Source organism: Pogona vitticeps, chromosome 5, assembly GCF_051106095.1.
Source record: "Pogona vitticeps strain Pit_001003342236 chromosome 5, PviZW2.1, whole genome shotgun sequence".
NCBI classification, from domain to species: domain Eukaryota; kingdom Metazoa; phylum Chordata; class Lepidosauria; order Squamata; family Agamidae; genus Pogona; species Pogona vitticeps.
In genome coordinates this window covers 176973825-176991527 of record NC_135787.1, presented here as the reverse complement: position 1 = coordinate 176991527, position 17703 = coordinate 176973825, and the positions used below count along the sequence as shown (strand labels likewise).

General features: G+C 39.4%; 1 protein-coding gene across 9 annotated transcripts in view; it reads left to right on the top strand.

The window, feature by feature from the left end:
• Positions 1 to 17703, top strand: part of FGD4 (FYVE, RhoGEF and PH domain containing 4) — a 133683-nt gene that overhangs the window by 42517 nt on the left and 73463 nt on the right. For 2 of the 9 annotated variants that reach the window (XM_078376267.1, XM_020792217.3), the window contains exon 1: positions 11005 to 16313. The exons of the other annotated variants lie outside the window; for them this stretch is intronic. Coding sequence is in view for 1 of the 2 variants with exons in the window: in XM_020792217.3 (XP_020647876.3) it covers positions 16298 to 16313 (16 nt within the window). In the remaining variant the exon portion in view is untranslated. Of the gene's footprint in view, positions 1 to 11004; positions 16314 to 17703 lie in introns of those variants that run through there. 9 annotated transcript variants of the gene reach the window in all.

Sequence of the window (17703 nt, the reverse complement as noted above, 5' to 3'; positions counted from 1 at the left end):
CCCTCAGATTATATTGGAATATAATTCCTATCATTGTCATGCAAGATTAACATGCTGTCTATATATGTAAAGTGCCAATTTAGCTTGAAATCCTTAATGGGTCAAATGGAGCCTGCATTTGAGGCTGGAATATTTGTGACATAGGTGATCTGTGAACAAGAGAACTGCTGGATAGCATAGTGGTTTAAGTCTCTGGCTGTGGACTCAGAGGTTGGAAGTTCAATTCCCCACTGTGCCTCCTTGACAGGGACTGGACTCAATGATACACAGGGTCTCTTCCAGCTCTGCAATTTAAGATGATGATGATCTTCTGCTAGGTTAAAATAAGCAATAGTGGCCAAACCTGATTGTGGTACTGGGAGAGAGGCTAATGTTTCCATCTAACCTGCTATTTTCCTTATGAACATTATTTGCTATGGAAGGACTATTGCGTGATATTTGTGGGGTTTGCCACAAGAGAAGACTTGGAACATTAACCCATTTTCCCAACACCCACATTACAAGTCTTACCCACATTCACCCGGAGAGCTGGTATTAATTTTTCAAACTGTGGGAACTCCTATTTACATATCTCCTATGTTGCAGCTAGTTTGTCTCTTAAAGAGCTCTGCTGATTCAGACCAACAGTTCTTCTAATACAACATCCTCTCTTGGGTGAGAGACAGTTTTCATTTGAATTATTCAGCTTGCTGGTTGCCATTTCTACTGCCAATAGCACAGGAAATTCAAAACTACCTTTTATGTGTATAATTATTAAAGTCTTTGTGTTCAAACTCATGTTTCCTTCCAAAAAGATTAGACTTTTGCTTAATGTTCACGTGTAAGAACATAAGAAGAGCCCTGCTGGATCAGGCCAAGAGCCCATCTAATCCAATTTCCTGTATCTCACAGTGACCCCACCATGTACCTCTGGGAGCACATGAGACAACTAGATACCTGTCTCCTGATACCCCTCCCCTGCATCTGGCATTTGGAGGTACCTTCCTTTTAAGCCTGGAGATTATAGACCCCCAACATGGCTTGTAACCTGTGATGGACTTTTCCTCCAGAAATTTGTCCAATTCCCTTTTAAAGCCATCTAGGCCAGATGCCATCACCCCATCCTGTGGCAAGGAGTTCCAAAGACTAACAACAGGCTGGGTAAATAAATATTTTCTTTTGTCTGTTCTCACTCTCCAAACACTCAATTTGAGTGGATGTCCCCTTATTCTGGTATTGTGTGAGAGGGAAAAGAGCTTTCCTCTATCCACTTTATCCATCCCCTGCATAATTTTATACGGTCTCAATCATGTCCTCCCTCAGGCACCTTCATTATTGTTGTCTTCATTAGTGTTGTATCTGTAGTTTTAAAAGAGGTAGCTGTGTTAGTCTGTGCATCAATATCGGGCAAAGCTAAACGAAAATTGAAAAATAAGAAAAGACAAAAACTTTGTGCACTTTAACAACTAACTGTTAAATATCATTGGGGGCTTTCATGCACATCTTCAGTAAAATACAGAGTAAGTAACGTTTTTATGCCAGTATTGAGAGTCAGTAGTGTATGGTTGCATTGGTGTTCATTTCTTTTGAAGTCTGATTTTGTAAACATTTCCACAAGACACAGAAAACAGAAAATAAGGCACCTGTTTTGTGATGATCTGTGTTTAAATTTTCAGATTTCATGTATGATTGATACCTGCTTGGCTGGATTAAGGCTTTTATGTTTTCATGGAGATCAGCCTCTCTTGAAACACAGGGAACTTTACATAGTGGTAGTGGTGATTTGTATCATCGTGGCAGCCTCTTCTCAAGGTGCTGTGGCTACACAGATTGCAGTGATTGTAATATAGCCCACATTGGTAAGTTTTTGACAGTCTTGTCTGTATACAGGCAAGATTTTGTCCCTAAGATTCTTGTGAGCACCACCACTGAAAATGACAAGGATAAACCCTATATCTCCACTCATGATAATCCAGCCTGTTTAGTTCATAGTGCATACTGCATTCTGAAATGTTGTTGTTGAAAAGTTTATGTTTAATTTACTGGATTTTGTCCTGATGATCCTGATCTAAATGGCAATGTCTATGGTGCCATAGAAATCCCAGTGAGTGATTGTTTATTGTTTACTTATATACTCCACAGACCACATGCTCTGGGAGGTTCTCTTTTAGAATTGCCGGAGGAAAAGAAGAAATTGTATTAACATTGTATCTAGGCTACAAAAGATGTCAAAATGAATCTTGGTTTACTTTCTGTACAGGATATGATTGTCATTTCATCAGACATGTAATGTAAAACATACAGCAGATGCACAGTGTTATATTTCTGTTCTCTTAGTGTAGAAGGAGTAGATAGTTGAAAACAATGTCTGGCATCACGTAATTGAGTTTGACTCAATGTATAGGAGTCTAACTGAATGGAAAATAAACTGACCCAATTGTTTCTCACAAACAGACAAGTCTTTCTGTTTTTCCCTTTGACACATTATGCTGGAATGCTTTTGGTCATGACATTCAGTTTGTTGTTCTGCAGAGATTAATTTTTTGTTACATTTTCAAGGTTTTTTTTAGCATTAAACATATTGTTAAAAGCCTTGTTCAAGAGAGCTTCTCTGCCTCAAGGCTAGATCTGGTAGTCAATTTGAAAAGACATGGTTCCTTTTTCAGACTGTGCCTTTAATATTGAAGTAGTGATGAAATGCTAACAATATTGTACATGGGAGGGCAAGCCAGTGGACATGGCTTTCTTTAGTGCTTGATAATGTGCAGAACATTAGTGTCTAAAATGATCTGTGATTTTTTTAAAAAAAGAGGAAAATACTGCTGTCTGATATTTTTCTATCTTTCCATTTTCCTCCTGAATCAGAAAATGACTTCTAAGCTTTTAGGAATCGGTGTTCAGTTCTCTCAGTGGCAGCTTTCTCTTTCAATAAATGCAAGACGGGGCATCCAAAATGGGACGTCAAATTTCTGCTGCCCTGCCCCTGAAGCCTTTTGTGCTGTATCATCTACTGTGCCAGAGTATATAAGTGCCACGTCCCATGATACTCAGGAACAGTTTTTAGGCATGAAGGATTTGCAACAGGTAGACATATTTGACAAAAATCACATGTGTTACCTTCCATGAATGAAAATGCTGCTCCTTGTATTTATATGGGCAGTCCATGGATCTTTGAAGCCATCCTGCCGCAGGTTTCCTCAGTCTGTCACAGCCATTCTCAAGGGGGGAGCATATAGCCCCCTGAGAGGCCATATCCACATTTGAAAGGGGTCATAGACTCTTCACACACCACCCTATAAGGTTCGTTATACGATTTGTACTATACAATCCTGATTCAGCCTATATTTCTTTTAGATTGTGTTTATGGTTGTGATTAAAAGGAAATGCTGATAATGGTTGATTTATCCTGTTGTATTTCTCTTATTGATATTCACTCCCATTGATGTTCACTGATGTTGAGAACTGGCAGGTTGAAGGGAGAGTAGATTTTTTTTTTAATTAGCAACACATGGGAATGATCCTTCCTCTGCACCATAGTCTTCATTGTGATTGCATTCCAGCCAGCCTAACTAATGCTTATTTGTCAAGTTGGGAAGAATATGATTTAAATGGGGAAGGTGGTATTTAGACTGATGGAATTTATGTTGAGATAAAAACCTACTTACTCTCAAATTGTTGTTTATTTTCATTTAAGTTGTGCTTCCTAACAAGCGGTTGTCATTGCTGATGTAGCCTAGGATATCTTTGTGTCAGAGATGAAGTCTAAAATTCCCCGTCCCTGCATGATGGGAAGGATGGGAAAGGTTTGTGGAGGAGAGAGTATCAGTGTGAGCCTCCATATCGTGTTACAGCCTCTAAATACATGATACCCACCAAGTTGGTTGTGCCCTGATTTGCTTGTGCATTAAATTTAGTATTTCTTTCTTGTTTTTTTTTTATTTTGTTGAAAGCATAGTGGTCATTTAAAGTCATGTAATTTGTAAGCTGTTTTGTGTTTCTGCACTTTTCGGATAGCAGAAATTACATGGGTCGTATAAGACTATCCATGAAGATAGTATGATCTCCAAAGTCTCATTCTTATGCAGTATTGCAGCATATAGACTTAAGTTCTTAATGCTCATAAGGAGATATTCTTGTTTGCTGATCCAAAGACAAACAGGAATCCCAGTCTATATTCAGGAGCAACTGTTTACAAAATAAGATTAGCATAGTTTTAACCCTTTTTCAGTTTTTCAGGAAACCTAGATATCAAGATAATATAAAATAAGAGATGTAATTATATGAATTTGACAGTGGTCTGCTCCTTTAAAAGAAACATTGTTATAATCAGGATTTTGAATACTATGAGAAAGGGGATATTGTAATACTATATACACTTGAGTCTGCTTGCCAGTCTAGACTTTGGAGAATTGCTTTGCTGTTGAACAAATGTGTCCTCATGTCCAGTTTTAGAAATTACTGTATATTTCTATTCAGAGAGAATTGGAAAGCCTGTGTATAATAGGAAGGATGTTTTTAAAAACCTTATAAAAATATATGTACTAATCCTATATGTTGCTCCAATTAAAGAATTAAATATAAATATGAATAAGGTGTAGCAAAATACCTTCCCCCATTAGAGACCTTTTAGTATTATGAATGCCATTTCCTATGATACATTTGTGAATCTGTTGCAGCAAAGTGATATTTTACTTGCTTACTCTGAGTCTTGCAAAGCTAGTTGTTTCAGTTACACTAAGCTGCTAATCATGGTTTTATTTACTTGATATTTGTGCATTGAGAGGATGAAGACAGTAACAGCTGTTGTTTGCTTAGTGTCTGCATGTTCTTTTAAATGGAAATTTGTAGTAGTCACAATGCACTAAAATTAACGAGTTACTTTTTTTCTTGGTTTTTTAAAAGCAATAACTGTGCCCACACATCTTTTTTTCCAGATTTTAGTGGGGCATGCTCTTAAAAACCTTTGTCAACAGCAATTTGTATTGCAGATAGTGCTGGTGGAATATTTAGAAAATAGATTTGTCTTCTCACTATAATGACAGTAGTGTGGGAGTGGCTGATAAGGACCCAGGATGCATATCTCTGAGCAATGTTGAAATTGACGTGCAGCATAATATAAATTGCATAAATAATCTGCACTACCATTTTCTTGGAGCTTTCCCTCATTTTCTGGGACTGCTGGATTACCGGCAGTCTTCTATTGTGTGTTTGCTTACCATACTTTTCAAAAACAATTCTTTGTTTACAGTTTTTTTTTCTACTGTTACCTGAGTCTTAGGGCTAGAACTTTGATGGTTGGATCACTTAGCTCAGCCAGTTGTAAACTTCTGAAACTTGTGCGCAGATCAAAGCTCACAACTTAGACTATAATAGACAGTAAACCTTTCAGGAAGGTTCTGTTTCCTGGGCGCGAGCAAACAGGGAGCTTATGGGAAAGTTGATTGGCAAGCCTAGGAACACTAGTTAGCAAGGACTAGCAGGTGGTGCCCTGTTGATAGACTATAAATCCCATCAGTCTTAGCCAGAATAGTCAGTGGTGACAAATTGTAGGAGTTCCAGTCCAATACGTTTGGGTGAGCTTCATGTTACTCACTTGTGATCTAAAGGTTCTGACACATGGGTGCTGACACATTTGTTCTGCTGACCTGTATAAAATGTGCTATGTTCATTTTCATGCCAATAGATAGCACAGACTTTCATCTACAGCAAATAAGATCTGGTATGTATATTGGAAGAGAAGGCAAAGGGGCTTAAGACATACATCACTGTGCTGCAGTTGATTATGGAAGATGAACAGTTTTGAGGATGAGATACAAGATGTTGTCCTGTATCTTGGTTGCTTTCTTGAGGAGAAGGAAGAAAACAAAGGGCAAAAGGCAGACACCAAAGAGAATATGACGCACAGGAAAGGCACCAGGAGGCTCCACTGAATAATAAACTCAATATCCAGCACCCCATCCCACCTCAAAGAATCAACCAGAATTTGAGATGCATGGCAATGGTTACAGACTTTTTGCTGAAAGAAGGACAAGAAGCAGTTTTCTGCCAACCAGACAAATTTTTGAAGGAGTTCAGTAGTTTACCAGGCACATTCATTCTAACTGTAGTGAAGGGGTTGCTGGGATTTATCAGATCTCTTTTGCTGAACTTGTGTGGCAACAAATGCTAGAGCTAGAAAAAAATTGACTGTGTTTCTAGAAACAATCAGACTTCATGTGGAAAAGTAAAGTAAAGGACTTCTACAGTAAATGACTTCAGAACAGCAGTGGTGGTTTTTCCCCCCAAGATTTTTGCAAAGATCAGAGTAATAGAGAAAGCAGAATCTTTGGTACAAACAGCTGACTGCACAAATGTCATCAGGGAAAGCTTTATATCTTGGACATAGTTTATGCTAGGAGCATGAAAGACACCTCACAAAAATTGAAAAAATGTATTTTGGCAAGAGGCTTACAAGTCTGATCAGCAGGGCTTTAAATGAAAATTTTTCCCAATCATCAATCACATTTCCCAGGCCACTAAGTATTCTGAATTGTCACTTTATTGTTTGAGGGTGGTTCTTTGTCTGACCTATCTCCACCCCATCATTTGAATATTTTCATTATCTTTCTTCAGACCTTAGGGGTACCCCATGCTTAGTAATAGCTCTCTTCTGTGCGTGGACAGTGATAAGGACTCAGATTTTAATTAGTATTACTGTGTAGAATAACCTGTGTGCGAGGGTTTGATGGTAGGGTCTTGTTTTGCAATAATTTCAGGCAACACAGGTTACAGTGAAAACTGTGGAACATTTATTTGTGCATCAAGCAATAAACAAGTGTCCTGAACTGGTAATCGTGCTTTGTCTCCTTCGTCCAAAGATCAAATGCAAAATGGTTACTATAACTATTATTCCAAGGTCTTGGTAACTCAGGGGGTGTCCACCCTTTCAGGGTCATCCCCGATGGAGCATCAAGCAAGAGCACGGCCTCAGCCTCATCAAAATCGTCCCACTGGGCAATTCTCTCCTGCTCCAAACTCTCCCAATTAATTCTCTTTCTGCTAAACTCTCCATGGCTCTCCATTCGGTCCTCTCTCTCCTTTCCCTTTCTACCCATTCTTTCTCCTCTTTCAACTTCCTTCTCCACTCTCTTGCTTCAGCTTCTCCCCAATAGGAGGGTCGTGGTGGGATCACCGTCCTCCGCCTATAATCAGCTTCCTCTTTAGTTATTCTCAATCTCTCCCATTTCTGTGTCCACGAGTCTTGCATCCACACCCACTCCCAATTGGGAGGCAGCTGATTCTCCTCTCTCCTCACTTCCCTATCCCTGCTTCTATCTTCCCCTTTTTTTCTCTCTCCTCCTTCCCCCCTTTTCTTACCTGTCCTCCTTTATTTTCATCCCCCTCAGCTCCTCTGTCATTTCCTTTACTCCTGCCCCCTGGTGAGACTTCTGTGATGCTTCATTTGAGGTTGGCTGGGGTTCTCCTCTCCCTTTATCCTCTTTCTCATTGATGAGATGAGACGGCGCTCTGGCGAGTGGGTGTCCTGCCTCGCCTTCTGTCTCACACTGTGATCTGTAAAACTGAGTACTGTAGTCATTATACCCTGTATTGACAGTGTATATTCATTGGCCAAAATCCTGTTGCTTAGCATAGTAAATCGCACTAGAGTAGGCCCATTAAATCCATGATGATTTGTTGACTCCTGCATAAGAAGGGAAGAAGTCTTCAGAGCAACCCTTTCTACATCTACTGTATGCTCTTGCCAGGCTGCTTCTGCTTTAAACAGCAAGGACACTGTCCTGGTGCACTGTGGGAGTCACCAAATTATCTGGCACGTCTAAAGAATTATGGGAGGAATGGTCCTGGTGGCCATTAGGCTGTATAGAAGGTGCTTCTAATGGAACTACCTCTCTAATGTATTTTTGTGACCACTGGCCATAATGGATGGTGCTGATGGAAGTTCCAGTCCAAAACATATGGCGTACATCAGATTCAAGAGGGCTGGTCTAAAACCCAGTGCTACACATACTCTGGTAGGCCTGTTAACTACTGGAATATGCAATATAACTCTTGAGTTACTTTGAATTGCCTTTAACATTAAATGTTAAAATATTTTATCTGTTATTTTGGGGAATAAATTACAGGCATCTGTGATTTACTGCAAATCCCTTTTCCTTGTTACATGGCTCTGGATTGACATGAAGTTTTGAAATGAATAGATACTCAGTTAATTTATCTTGCCATAAATGATTATTTTTCCTTAGACTTTTTTTATGTGAGGGCTACAGCGTATAGTACAAAGACTTTTCTTGGCAAACTGCTGCTTGATGTGGAGACCGTTCTGGCTATGTGATGGACAGTGGTATCTGGTTTGGACAGAAGCTTCTTTATCTAGGAAATGACTGCAACATGTAAATCCAGAAGTTTCAAAATTGTGGTCAGGATAAAGCCTTTTATATCCTTAATGGAAGCCAGTGTTTTTGTCCAAGATTTCTTATAGTAGAAGCTTGTATTTCTACATGGCTCTTGAGGGCAGTGCTTTGCCATTGCTCGCTAAATGTCTTTTTTGTTTGGACTTGGAATAGAGCTGTTTCGTATCTTGCAATCCTTTTCTTCTTTATTCTGATTGTATGAAATAAGTAATGTTTTCATCTGTAAAGGCTGGAATCTTGCCATGAACCCTCATAATCCATTTACATTCTGTGTGCTATATTTGCTTTCTCTGTTCTTCATTCTGTTTCATACTTGCATACTGTATTGCCTTGAGAGTCCTGGTAGAAAACTCAAAGCAGATCCAACCAAATGTGAGTGGAGTTCATCAGAAGGTCTATTCTGTGGTGGAGCTATTCTGTGGTAGAGAAGAAACAATTCTTCTCGGCTTCCATTGTATCCTCACATACTTGTTCAGAGGAGCTTCCTCGAGTGGTCAAATGTGCATTATGCTCTAGCGCAAAGGAATAAATCTAAGATCACTTGACAGTCCATTGTCAATCATTTCAACACTACTCTGCAAAGAAAATGGCTTGGATTTACCCTGATTTGAACACTGATACAGGCATGATGGATGTAACTTTGGCCTTTATCTGGTGATCATAGGTGCTTTAGGTTTACACAGCCTGAGGATGTGTCAGGATCAACATTCCCTCTAATTGTCATCCCCACTGTGCTGTAGCCTTGTCTATTTGCACATTGGGGGCAGGGTTTAATCTAAAACCTAGAAGTAAACAATCATTGACCCTGGCTGCCTCTGTGAGGCACTGATGGAGCTCTGTGCACCCACGCACACATGCACCTTAGAGGGAACATTGGTCAGGATCATTGAAAAGGCGAGAGGCACTTACTTGATACTGTCCTTCCTTGCTCATAAAAGTAACTATCGGTAATAATCAATAAGATAAGGCAAGTGGGGAATGCCACCTTATAACAAGATGGGGTTCCAGTATGTCTAAAAGAGGCAGTGGTAAGATCATTCCTGAAAATTCCTCTTTGAATTGTACTGCAATTACCATCTAGTCTCCAATTCAGCGTTCTTGAGAATGGTGTAACAACATGTGGTGGCTTCTTAGTTTTAGTGGTTCTCATATAAAGGAGATTGTAGAGCCTTTTCATTCTGGCTTCAAGCTTGAACAGAACACAGAGACAACTTTGGTCACCTTGGTGGATGGTGTAGATTGAGCACTGGATGAGATAATCTCCCTCTGTTGGTTCTTATTAGATATTTTAGCAGCTTTCCATATCATTGAGCATGATATCCTTCTGGACTTTCGCTCTGGGAGTGGTTCTGTTGCTTCCAGCAGGGCTAATTGCAGAAGGTGGTATAGGGAACTTGTGTTTGATGCCATGGCTGTTGGCTGGTGGGGTGTCTTGAGGTTTTCCTTCCCACTACTTAACATTGAAACAGGCTGAAATATTGTATGGAATATCTGGGCTCAGTGCCAGTAGTATGCAAACAATGGCGAACTCTGTTGTTCCTCTTCATCCAAATGATGAAGCCTGGAGCCTTCTCTCTACCCTTTCCTCTAGCTGTGCCAGGTATGGTCTACATCAGTGGTTCCCAACCTTGGGTCATCAGATGTTCTTGGACTAAAACTCCCAGAAACCTTTACCCTAGCTGTGCTGGCTGGGATTTGCTTGTAGAGGAAGTTGCTTAATTGGTTAATTTATATATTTGAAATTTAAAAAGGTAGAAAATTATAAATAATGTTATGTAACATTTCTTGGCCAACATCCTCTTGTGTAGCTTTGCTGGTGGAAGAGAAATGGTGTAAATTGCAAGGAATTAATGAATTCCTACTTGGATTCTTGGCCGTGTGTCTGATGCAACTTATTGATTAGCAGTAACTTGCTACTTCATGTTAGGCTGTGTAACTCCACAAGAGAATTTCACCCACAGATTGTAAAGGTAAATTTTTAGCAAAATGAGGTAAAAACATAAAGGTAAAAAGCTGTGGTTGAAGCTCTCCTGCTGCAGAAGGCAAGAAGCAATGTTCCATCTGTGCATTACACTGAGTGAAAAATGGAATGTGGTGGCTCCCATATACCCTGCAGAGGGAGGAGAATGCAATGCCACTGCTATACCCCTCAAGAGTAGTAGTAGTAGTAGTAGTAGTAGTAGTGGTAGTGGTAGTGGTAGTGGTAGTGGTAGTGGTAGTAGTAAGTGGTGGTGGTGGTGGTGGTGGTAGTAGTAGTAGTAGTACTAGTAGTAAGTAGTTACCCTTTCCCCAGAGAAGAAGATGGAGTTATACAAGATGCCCTCTGGAGAAGGAGTACAAGAAAGAGGTGTCAGTGGCAGCTGGATTCTCTGTATACACACCCCACTGCTAGAGGGTAGGTCTGTTGTACACACCTGCTTTCTGAATGTCTGTCTCTGAGCATCCTTAGTTTCAGCATAAGCAACACTCTCATCAGAGCTAGATATTCCAGAAAGTCTGTTCTAGAGCAGTGGTCCCCAACCTTGGGCCTCCAGATCTTCTTAGACTACAACTCCCAGAAGCCTTCACTACCACCTCTGCTGGCCAAGATTTCTGGGAGTTGAAGTCTAAGAATATCTGGAGGCCCAAGGTTGGGGACCACTGTTGTAGAGAGCTGTGCAAAGCAGCAACGGCAGTGGCAGTGGTGGCGGCAGCCTCCTGCTCTGCCACAGCTCTCCAGAATAGTATGGCCCCTGCTAAAGCATATGGGGAAGGGGATTGCTGCTATCACTACTCCTCTGTCTGAAACAACTGCCTCAGTCAAGTTCACTGAGTTTTTGAAAGAGTTAAAATCAGCTAAATATGTGCCTTAAAATGTCGTGCTGGCAGTTAATACTAACAGAAAATGAAAATATGGAGCTTATTTCATTTTGATAAATGTTTTTAGGACCAATAGCAATCAAGTTGATCTACAGGATACCCTCTTCTACTACCATTCACACTTGTTGAAAAACAGCCTTGATAATTGCTTTGTGTTTGGGTGAGAAGTGGTTAACTGATTTAAACAAAGGAGTTACCTTCTGAGATGTTCCCTTGCATTGTGTCACTGTGTGAATGTTAGTGAGCAGAAGATAATATCGTGTAGATCAGTGGTTCTAAACCCTGGGTCTCCAGATGTCCTTGGACTACAACTCCCAGAAATCCTGGGCATCACAGTTAGTGGTGAAGGCTTCTGGGAGTTTGTAGTCTAGGAACATCTGAGAACCCAAGGTTGGGAACCACTGCTGTAGATCATCTTGACTGCTTCCATTGGTGTTATCTACATTCAGACTGCCCTTTGCTATGTAAAGCTTGACATCTTTTTTCCTGCTGGCAGTGCAAACACGATATTTTGCAGCAATCTCAGACCATTTCCTGGCTTTTTGAATCTTGGATACAGAAGCACAATATCCCACATTTATAAACCAGAGGGTTTTGGAAGCATTGGATTCTTTTATACTTCTGTTTTCATTAATCTACTGATGTCCAAATTCTTCCATATTGTCCACCAATAAATATTAATTTTGAATTCATTCAGCTAACAACGCCATGAACAAAGGAAATATGAAGGGAAATCCTAGGTTTATAGAAGTACAAGCATCTTTTCAAACAGCAAACACAAAACCTAAGAGAGTAAAATCCAAAAACAACTCAGTGAGCATGTACAGTCACAGAACACCAAATATCAAGGGTGACAGAGGGGTACAGTTGCTTATCTTGAGAAACAACACAGCTAGGTAGAACTTTGAATAGGAATGCTCCACACTAGTGTTTTGTAGCACATCCAGCCTATTCATTGTGATGTCTAAAACTTCACTCCTCATACATAGACTTTCTCCAGCTTGCAAGCTTTGTCTGTTGACGCCAAAGGGTTCTGGTGTTTTAAACATAGGAAATAAGGAAGGTAACTTGCAAAATCTGAAAGCTAACATTTTATGAATATGAGAATGTTTGAAAACTCAAGAGCTATTGCTGTAATTTTTCAAAGAGAAAAATCCCACAATTCCCTGACATGATGGGCAGGAAATGGTTAAAAAAGAGAGTAACTTCTTACTTCTAGAGTGCTGATCTGTCTGTAATTCAGAGAGTGCAGACAAACAAAGCTTAAGATTGTGGTGCTTGTGCACTAGAATATTTAATGTATGTTAATATGTTTTACATGAAAATAAATTCTAGGTTTAATGGAAATGCCTTTTTATGTTTAGATGTTAAACTGTGAATTCTGATACAATACTGCAAGTTAAAAATAATGCTTAGTTTGAATTTAACTCACTACAACCTCTGCAGTATTTTTAGAGTTATAAGGATTACTGAGGTTACTCTGGTAACATGCAACTTTATCTCTCTATTGCCACCTCTGACCTCTGCAGTGGGTGACTTCCAGGTGCTCAAGCACTGCCTGGCTTCAGTACTGGAATGGACCAGGGCTACCAAACTCAAACTGAACCTGGATAAGACTGAGAATTTGAGGGGGGTTGTCCCTAGACTGGATGGCACTGCCCTCCCATTTAGGGACCAGGTGTGTAATTTGGGCGTTCTTCTGGACCTGGCTCTTTCTTGGGAATCCCAAATTGTGGCTGTGTCCAGCATCAGCCTTTAATCAGCTTAGGCTAATCACCCAACTCAGCCCTTAACTAGATAAGGTCTCCCTCAGTACTTTGGTGCAGGTTTTGATCATCTCCTGCAATGCTCTCTACTTGGGGCTTCCCTTGGGCCTGGTCTGGAGACTTCAACTTATCCAGAATGTGGCAGCCAGACTGACGGTGGGTGTGAGTAAATTTGACCCTTCAGTTCTGGCTTGCCTCCACTGGCTACCTATTGTGTCCTGTATCAGGTTTGAGGTTTTGACACTCATGTACAGAGCCCTCCGTGATTTGGGCCTATGTTACTTATCACAATATCTTTCCTTAATGTCATCTGCCCCAACCCACAAAATCATCTCAGTTGAAGCTCCTCCGGGTAGCCACTCCAAGAGAGGCCTGTAAATCCTCTACAAGAGGCAGGGCCTTCTTCACAATGGCTCCAACCTTGTGAAACCAGCTTCCAGAGAAGCTTCGCCGGGTCCCCTCCCTGTTGACATTTAGGAGGCAACTAAAGACCTGGGTTTACAGGAAGGCTTTCCCCACTGTCTCTGGCTGATCACCTTTCTCTTTTTCTTCCATCAGCTTTGATTCCTATATGATTGTTTCACATCATCTGCTTTTAGGCTTATTTGTAATTTGCTTTTAGTGTTTTTATTTTGTTTATCATTTGTTTTATATTTGTTGTAACTACCCGGAGTAGTTCCTTGGCACTAATGAGAGCAGGATACAAATGCAATCAATCAATCAATCAATCAATCAATCAATCAATCAATCAATCAATCAAATGTCTGGGGAGAGGGTCATTTTTGTGTCTGCTCTCAGGTTGTGAAAACCATTCTGTGCGAATCAGCTTGTGCCTCCCCCTGCCACACACATATTGTCTGGCTGGCAGGTAAAGGCCTTTCTTTTTACATAGAAAGATTCATAAATTGACTCAAACAACACAATGATGTTTTAATGTGGGATGCTATAAATTTTATAGCCTTCTCATGTGTTTTTAAAAGTGTATTAAAGTGTTTTAAAATTAGTTTGCTTCTAAATACTGTCATATTTTTTTTATTATTTTAAATAGTATGCATTTATTTTTATCATTTGTTGTTTTTAGTCATTTGTGAGCTAACTTGGGTCACCATACAGAGAGAAAGGCAGGGTAGATGTGAAATAAATAAATAATCAATATAGCATACCAGTACATCACACAGCTGTTAGGGAACTGAGAAGTGTTGATAAGGGCAAGGATACGCCTGTATAAGGGGTCATTTTCAGAGATGTGCCATTGTTGCCTTTCAGCATGGCAACTGTTCCTTTCCAGCATGTGGCCAGTATTCCAGAATATGAGATGGGTGCATTTATTAATAAAAGCTATACTGTATTATATTTTATTTTAGACTAGGTATAAAAATAAACCATCTATAATAGAAAATGAGATATAATTTCCAACAAAGTTGCAGCTCCTGAAGAAGACCTTCGCAACAAGATCTCAGTGGCGAGCACAGCCAATGGCAGCATCCTTGAGTGGACAGAATTTCTTGCAGTTCTTATTGCAGGTGAAGCAGCTGGTCTGTTACTTGCTGCCATCCTGACCCTTCTCCTAGTCTATTGCATGAAGAAAATGAATGAGGGCATTAATGACCTTGGCAAGAGACCAATCTACAAGAAAGCACTTAGAAATGGATTCTACACCAATGCTACAAATCCACTTAGGAATCAGAAATGTACTTTGTAAAAAAAGTAAAGGGAAAAGCATTTGGACCACAGACAAGAAGCTCTGAAACAAATGTTCTCTTGAATATGCCATTAGGTGCACACCTTGTTTACTTGAAATTTGTGTTCAACAAATAAATATTACAAGAAGCAATTGGCATGCTTTGCTTACAGCTGCTAGTGAACTATCCTTCTCATACCTACTTGGCTTTCTATGCAAGCAGATACTCTTGCTATTTCTTTTCAATATGTACTATGAGAATCTTTAGAGAAGTAATTGCTGATTGGTATCCTTGTTGATGGAGAGGTCAGCAGCAACATAAGATACCCAGGAGAGTCAGTATCAAAAGCTGATGGTTTACATAGTCTGCAAAACTAAATGGCTGAAATCATGTTGCTTAATGCAGTAAATTGACCTAGAGTAGGAACACTGAATCATTGGGGATGCTAAAGTAAGATTATTTTCTTGTGCTTGCTCCTACAAGCCCTGTACCTATATTACCTTCCCATTGCATTGATTAGAACTGGTCAGACATTCTGTACTGCAAAGCCCTCTGGGAGCTGCAGAGGCTCCTGGGATCAGCTATAGGCTGTTAGGGCCTGTAGCTTTATCCTCAAAATCTCTAGCTTCTGGGCTCTGACTGGGGGCCCAGGTAAGTCAGAGACCTTGCTTCTCTACATGTTTCTGTCATTGACTAAAATGTATTTGTGCATATATTTCAAATACAGAAATTTATTTCACAGTTATTTGCATATAATTGAATAGGGGGAAATAGAGAGTAATTTCATGCTAGGAGTTTCATCCTGTGTGAAAAATATATGTATAGTTTCATTAATAATCTCACAGAACACAGGTTCAATAAATTTATTTGAAAATTCATTTAATATCAAGTTCCTTGCCATTCCTAATCTAAATATTGTGCTATACTATTTTGATGTATTGGGCTGCATTTTGTTTTCACTCTCCACCACAATTTATGTTACAGTGGTTTTCTTAATAAGTAAAATGTTACCACAGTTGTTGGTATCAGTTCACTCTGAAGTTTTTGTGTTCCCCTCAGATAAACAGTTTGAGCAAAATAACTCATTGTTCTGTACTCTGATGAAAGTAAAATAGAAATGGCACTGGGAATGTAAGCTTAGAATAGGGGGGAAATAACTATTGACTGATTTGCAGAAATGGCTATTACATCTTTTAATCTTGAAACTGCTTTGCTTTCCTGACTAGTAGATTTCAGAGGTTTTAAATAGTTAAGGCACTATTTGAAAACAAACGTGTAGCTTTTCCTTAGACTTTCTTTTTGCAATTATAAAGATACATAATTTGTCTATTTAATTGCTTTTTCGATCCAACTCAGTTGTTTGCTTTTTTGTGTGCTTGCTGATGCACTCTCTAGTACGAGAAATAGGCATGCCCCAAGGGAGGCTGGGCTGTCTAATTGTGACGCTCTTGAACTGTAAACTTCCAGTGTTAGTGATTTTTAACTCCTCCTAGGTCTGATCGACAAAGCTTACAGCTGTTAAGAATATGTGAGGCTATCATACAATCTCTACTATTGCAAAATTTATTCTTTGTGTACTCAAGGGCACTATCTGACTATCATGTCATCTGACCCAGGTAAAATATTCAGTGTTTTTGTTTTGTTTTTGTTTGCTTGCTCTAATCAAGTTTTCTGGATTCAGATTTTTTTAAATATATGTTTGTGTGCATTCTTATAACTTGGAGGGTCTCTAGGTTAGTAAAACATTTTACTGAATGTTTGGTATAAAATCCTAAATGTAATTTTGGTAATATTTATGGAATGCTGTAGTTTCTTCATCTCCTTCCCCAACCCAAGGTAGTTTCAGCTAACGTTGTTCTTTGGAAAGCATGAAGTCTAGCTAATATATCGTGCAAAAATACTGCATTTTAGTTTTGGCTTTCTTTCTCTGTTGTTTTAATGTGCTTGAAAATTTTCTTCAGTAACTAAAGTGCCTGTTACATTAACTGATTTTTGTTTCCTGTTTACTTCCTGAACTGACAGCCTGGGAATTCTCTCCTTGGAACTGAATCATTCTTTGCTGTTAATAATTAGTATTGAAGATCCATTTCTACTCTCAGTTGCGCAGTTACTTTCTCTTCTAGAATTCTAATGCTTAAACATTGGTCTTCTTTTTAAAAAAAACTGTTCATTTTGTTTGTGAGACACCTCCTTAAATATGCACAGCACACCAGTGTGAATGGGCATATATAGAAGTCATTTTGTACAACTGTGAATTAAGCTTTGTTTAAAGGTTCCTTATTTTCTATAGAAAACCATGTCTGACATCTTACAGTCTTGTTCTGCAAGAATGGGTGGGTAGGGTGGAATCTGAACTTTGCTTTACTTCTACACACAGTAGTACTTAAACAGAATGAAGTTTTGCTTTTAAAGTATTCAGTACCTTTAAAGGAGTGTATAATCTCTGTGTTTTTTGCATGGATATAAGCAATGTGTCAGTAGTGTGGTAAATTCAGTGGTGTAGGAATGAGATGCTAATTCATAACAAAGTAAATTATTGCTCCTAATAGTTCATTCAGGAAAAGTAAATACATTTGCTGTTCTTGCTCAGTATTGGTTCTTTTAAGTATAATGTTGCATCTATGAAATGTTAATAAAATACTTTATTTGTAGCTAGTGGGTAAACATGTATCCTCTTCTCTCTGCTGTCCACCTCTGGGTGCAGATGCAGTCTAAAGTAATGCTTCCAAGTCTTCTGATACTTTTTGCATGTACTATGCTAAAACATGACAATGTTTTATATATTCTTTTTGGAGGAGCCTGTTTCTGAGTGAATTAGTAATGGGCATCTTCCCTCAGAGGGTACATAATTCTGCTGTATCTATGCTTCAAAAGACAACCCCTGCTCAGTGGCATGGCAAAATAACTGGAGCCCACAGCAAAGTCAGTGATTGTGCTTCCTTCCCAGTCATGCTCCCCCTCAGTTTCTACCTCTGAAGGTACTCCGAGTGCACATGAGCGCTCTCT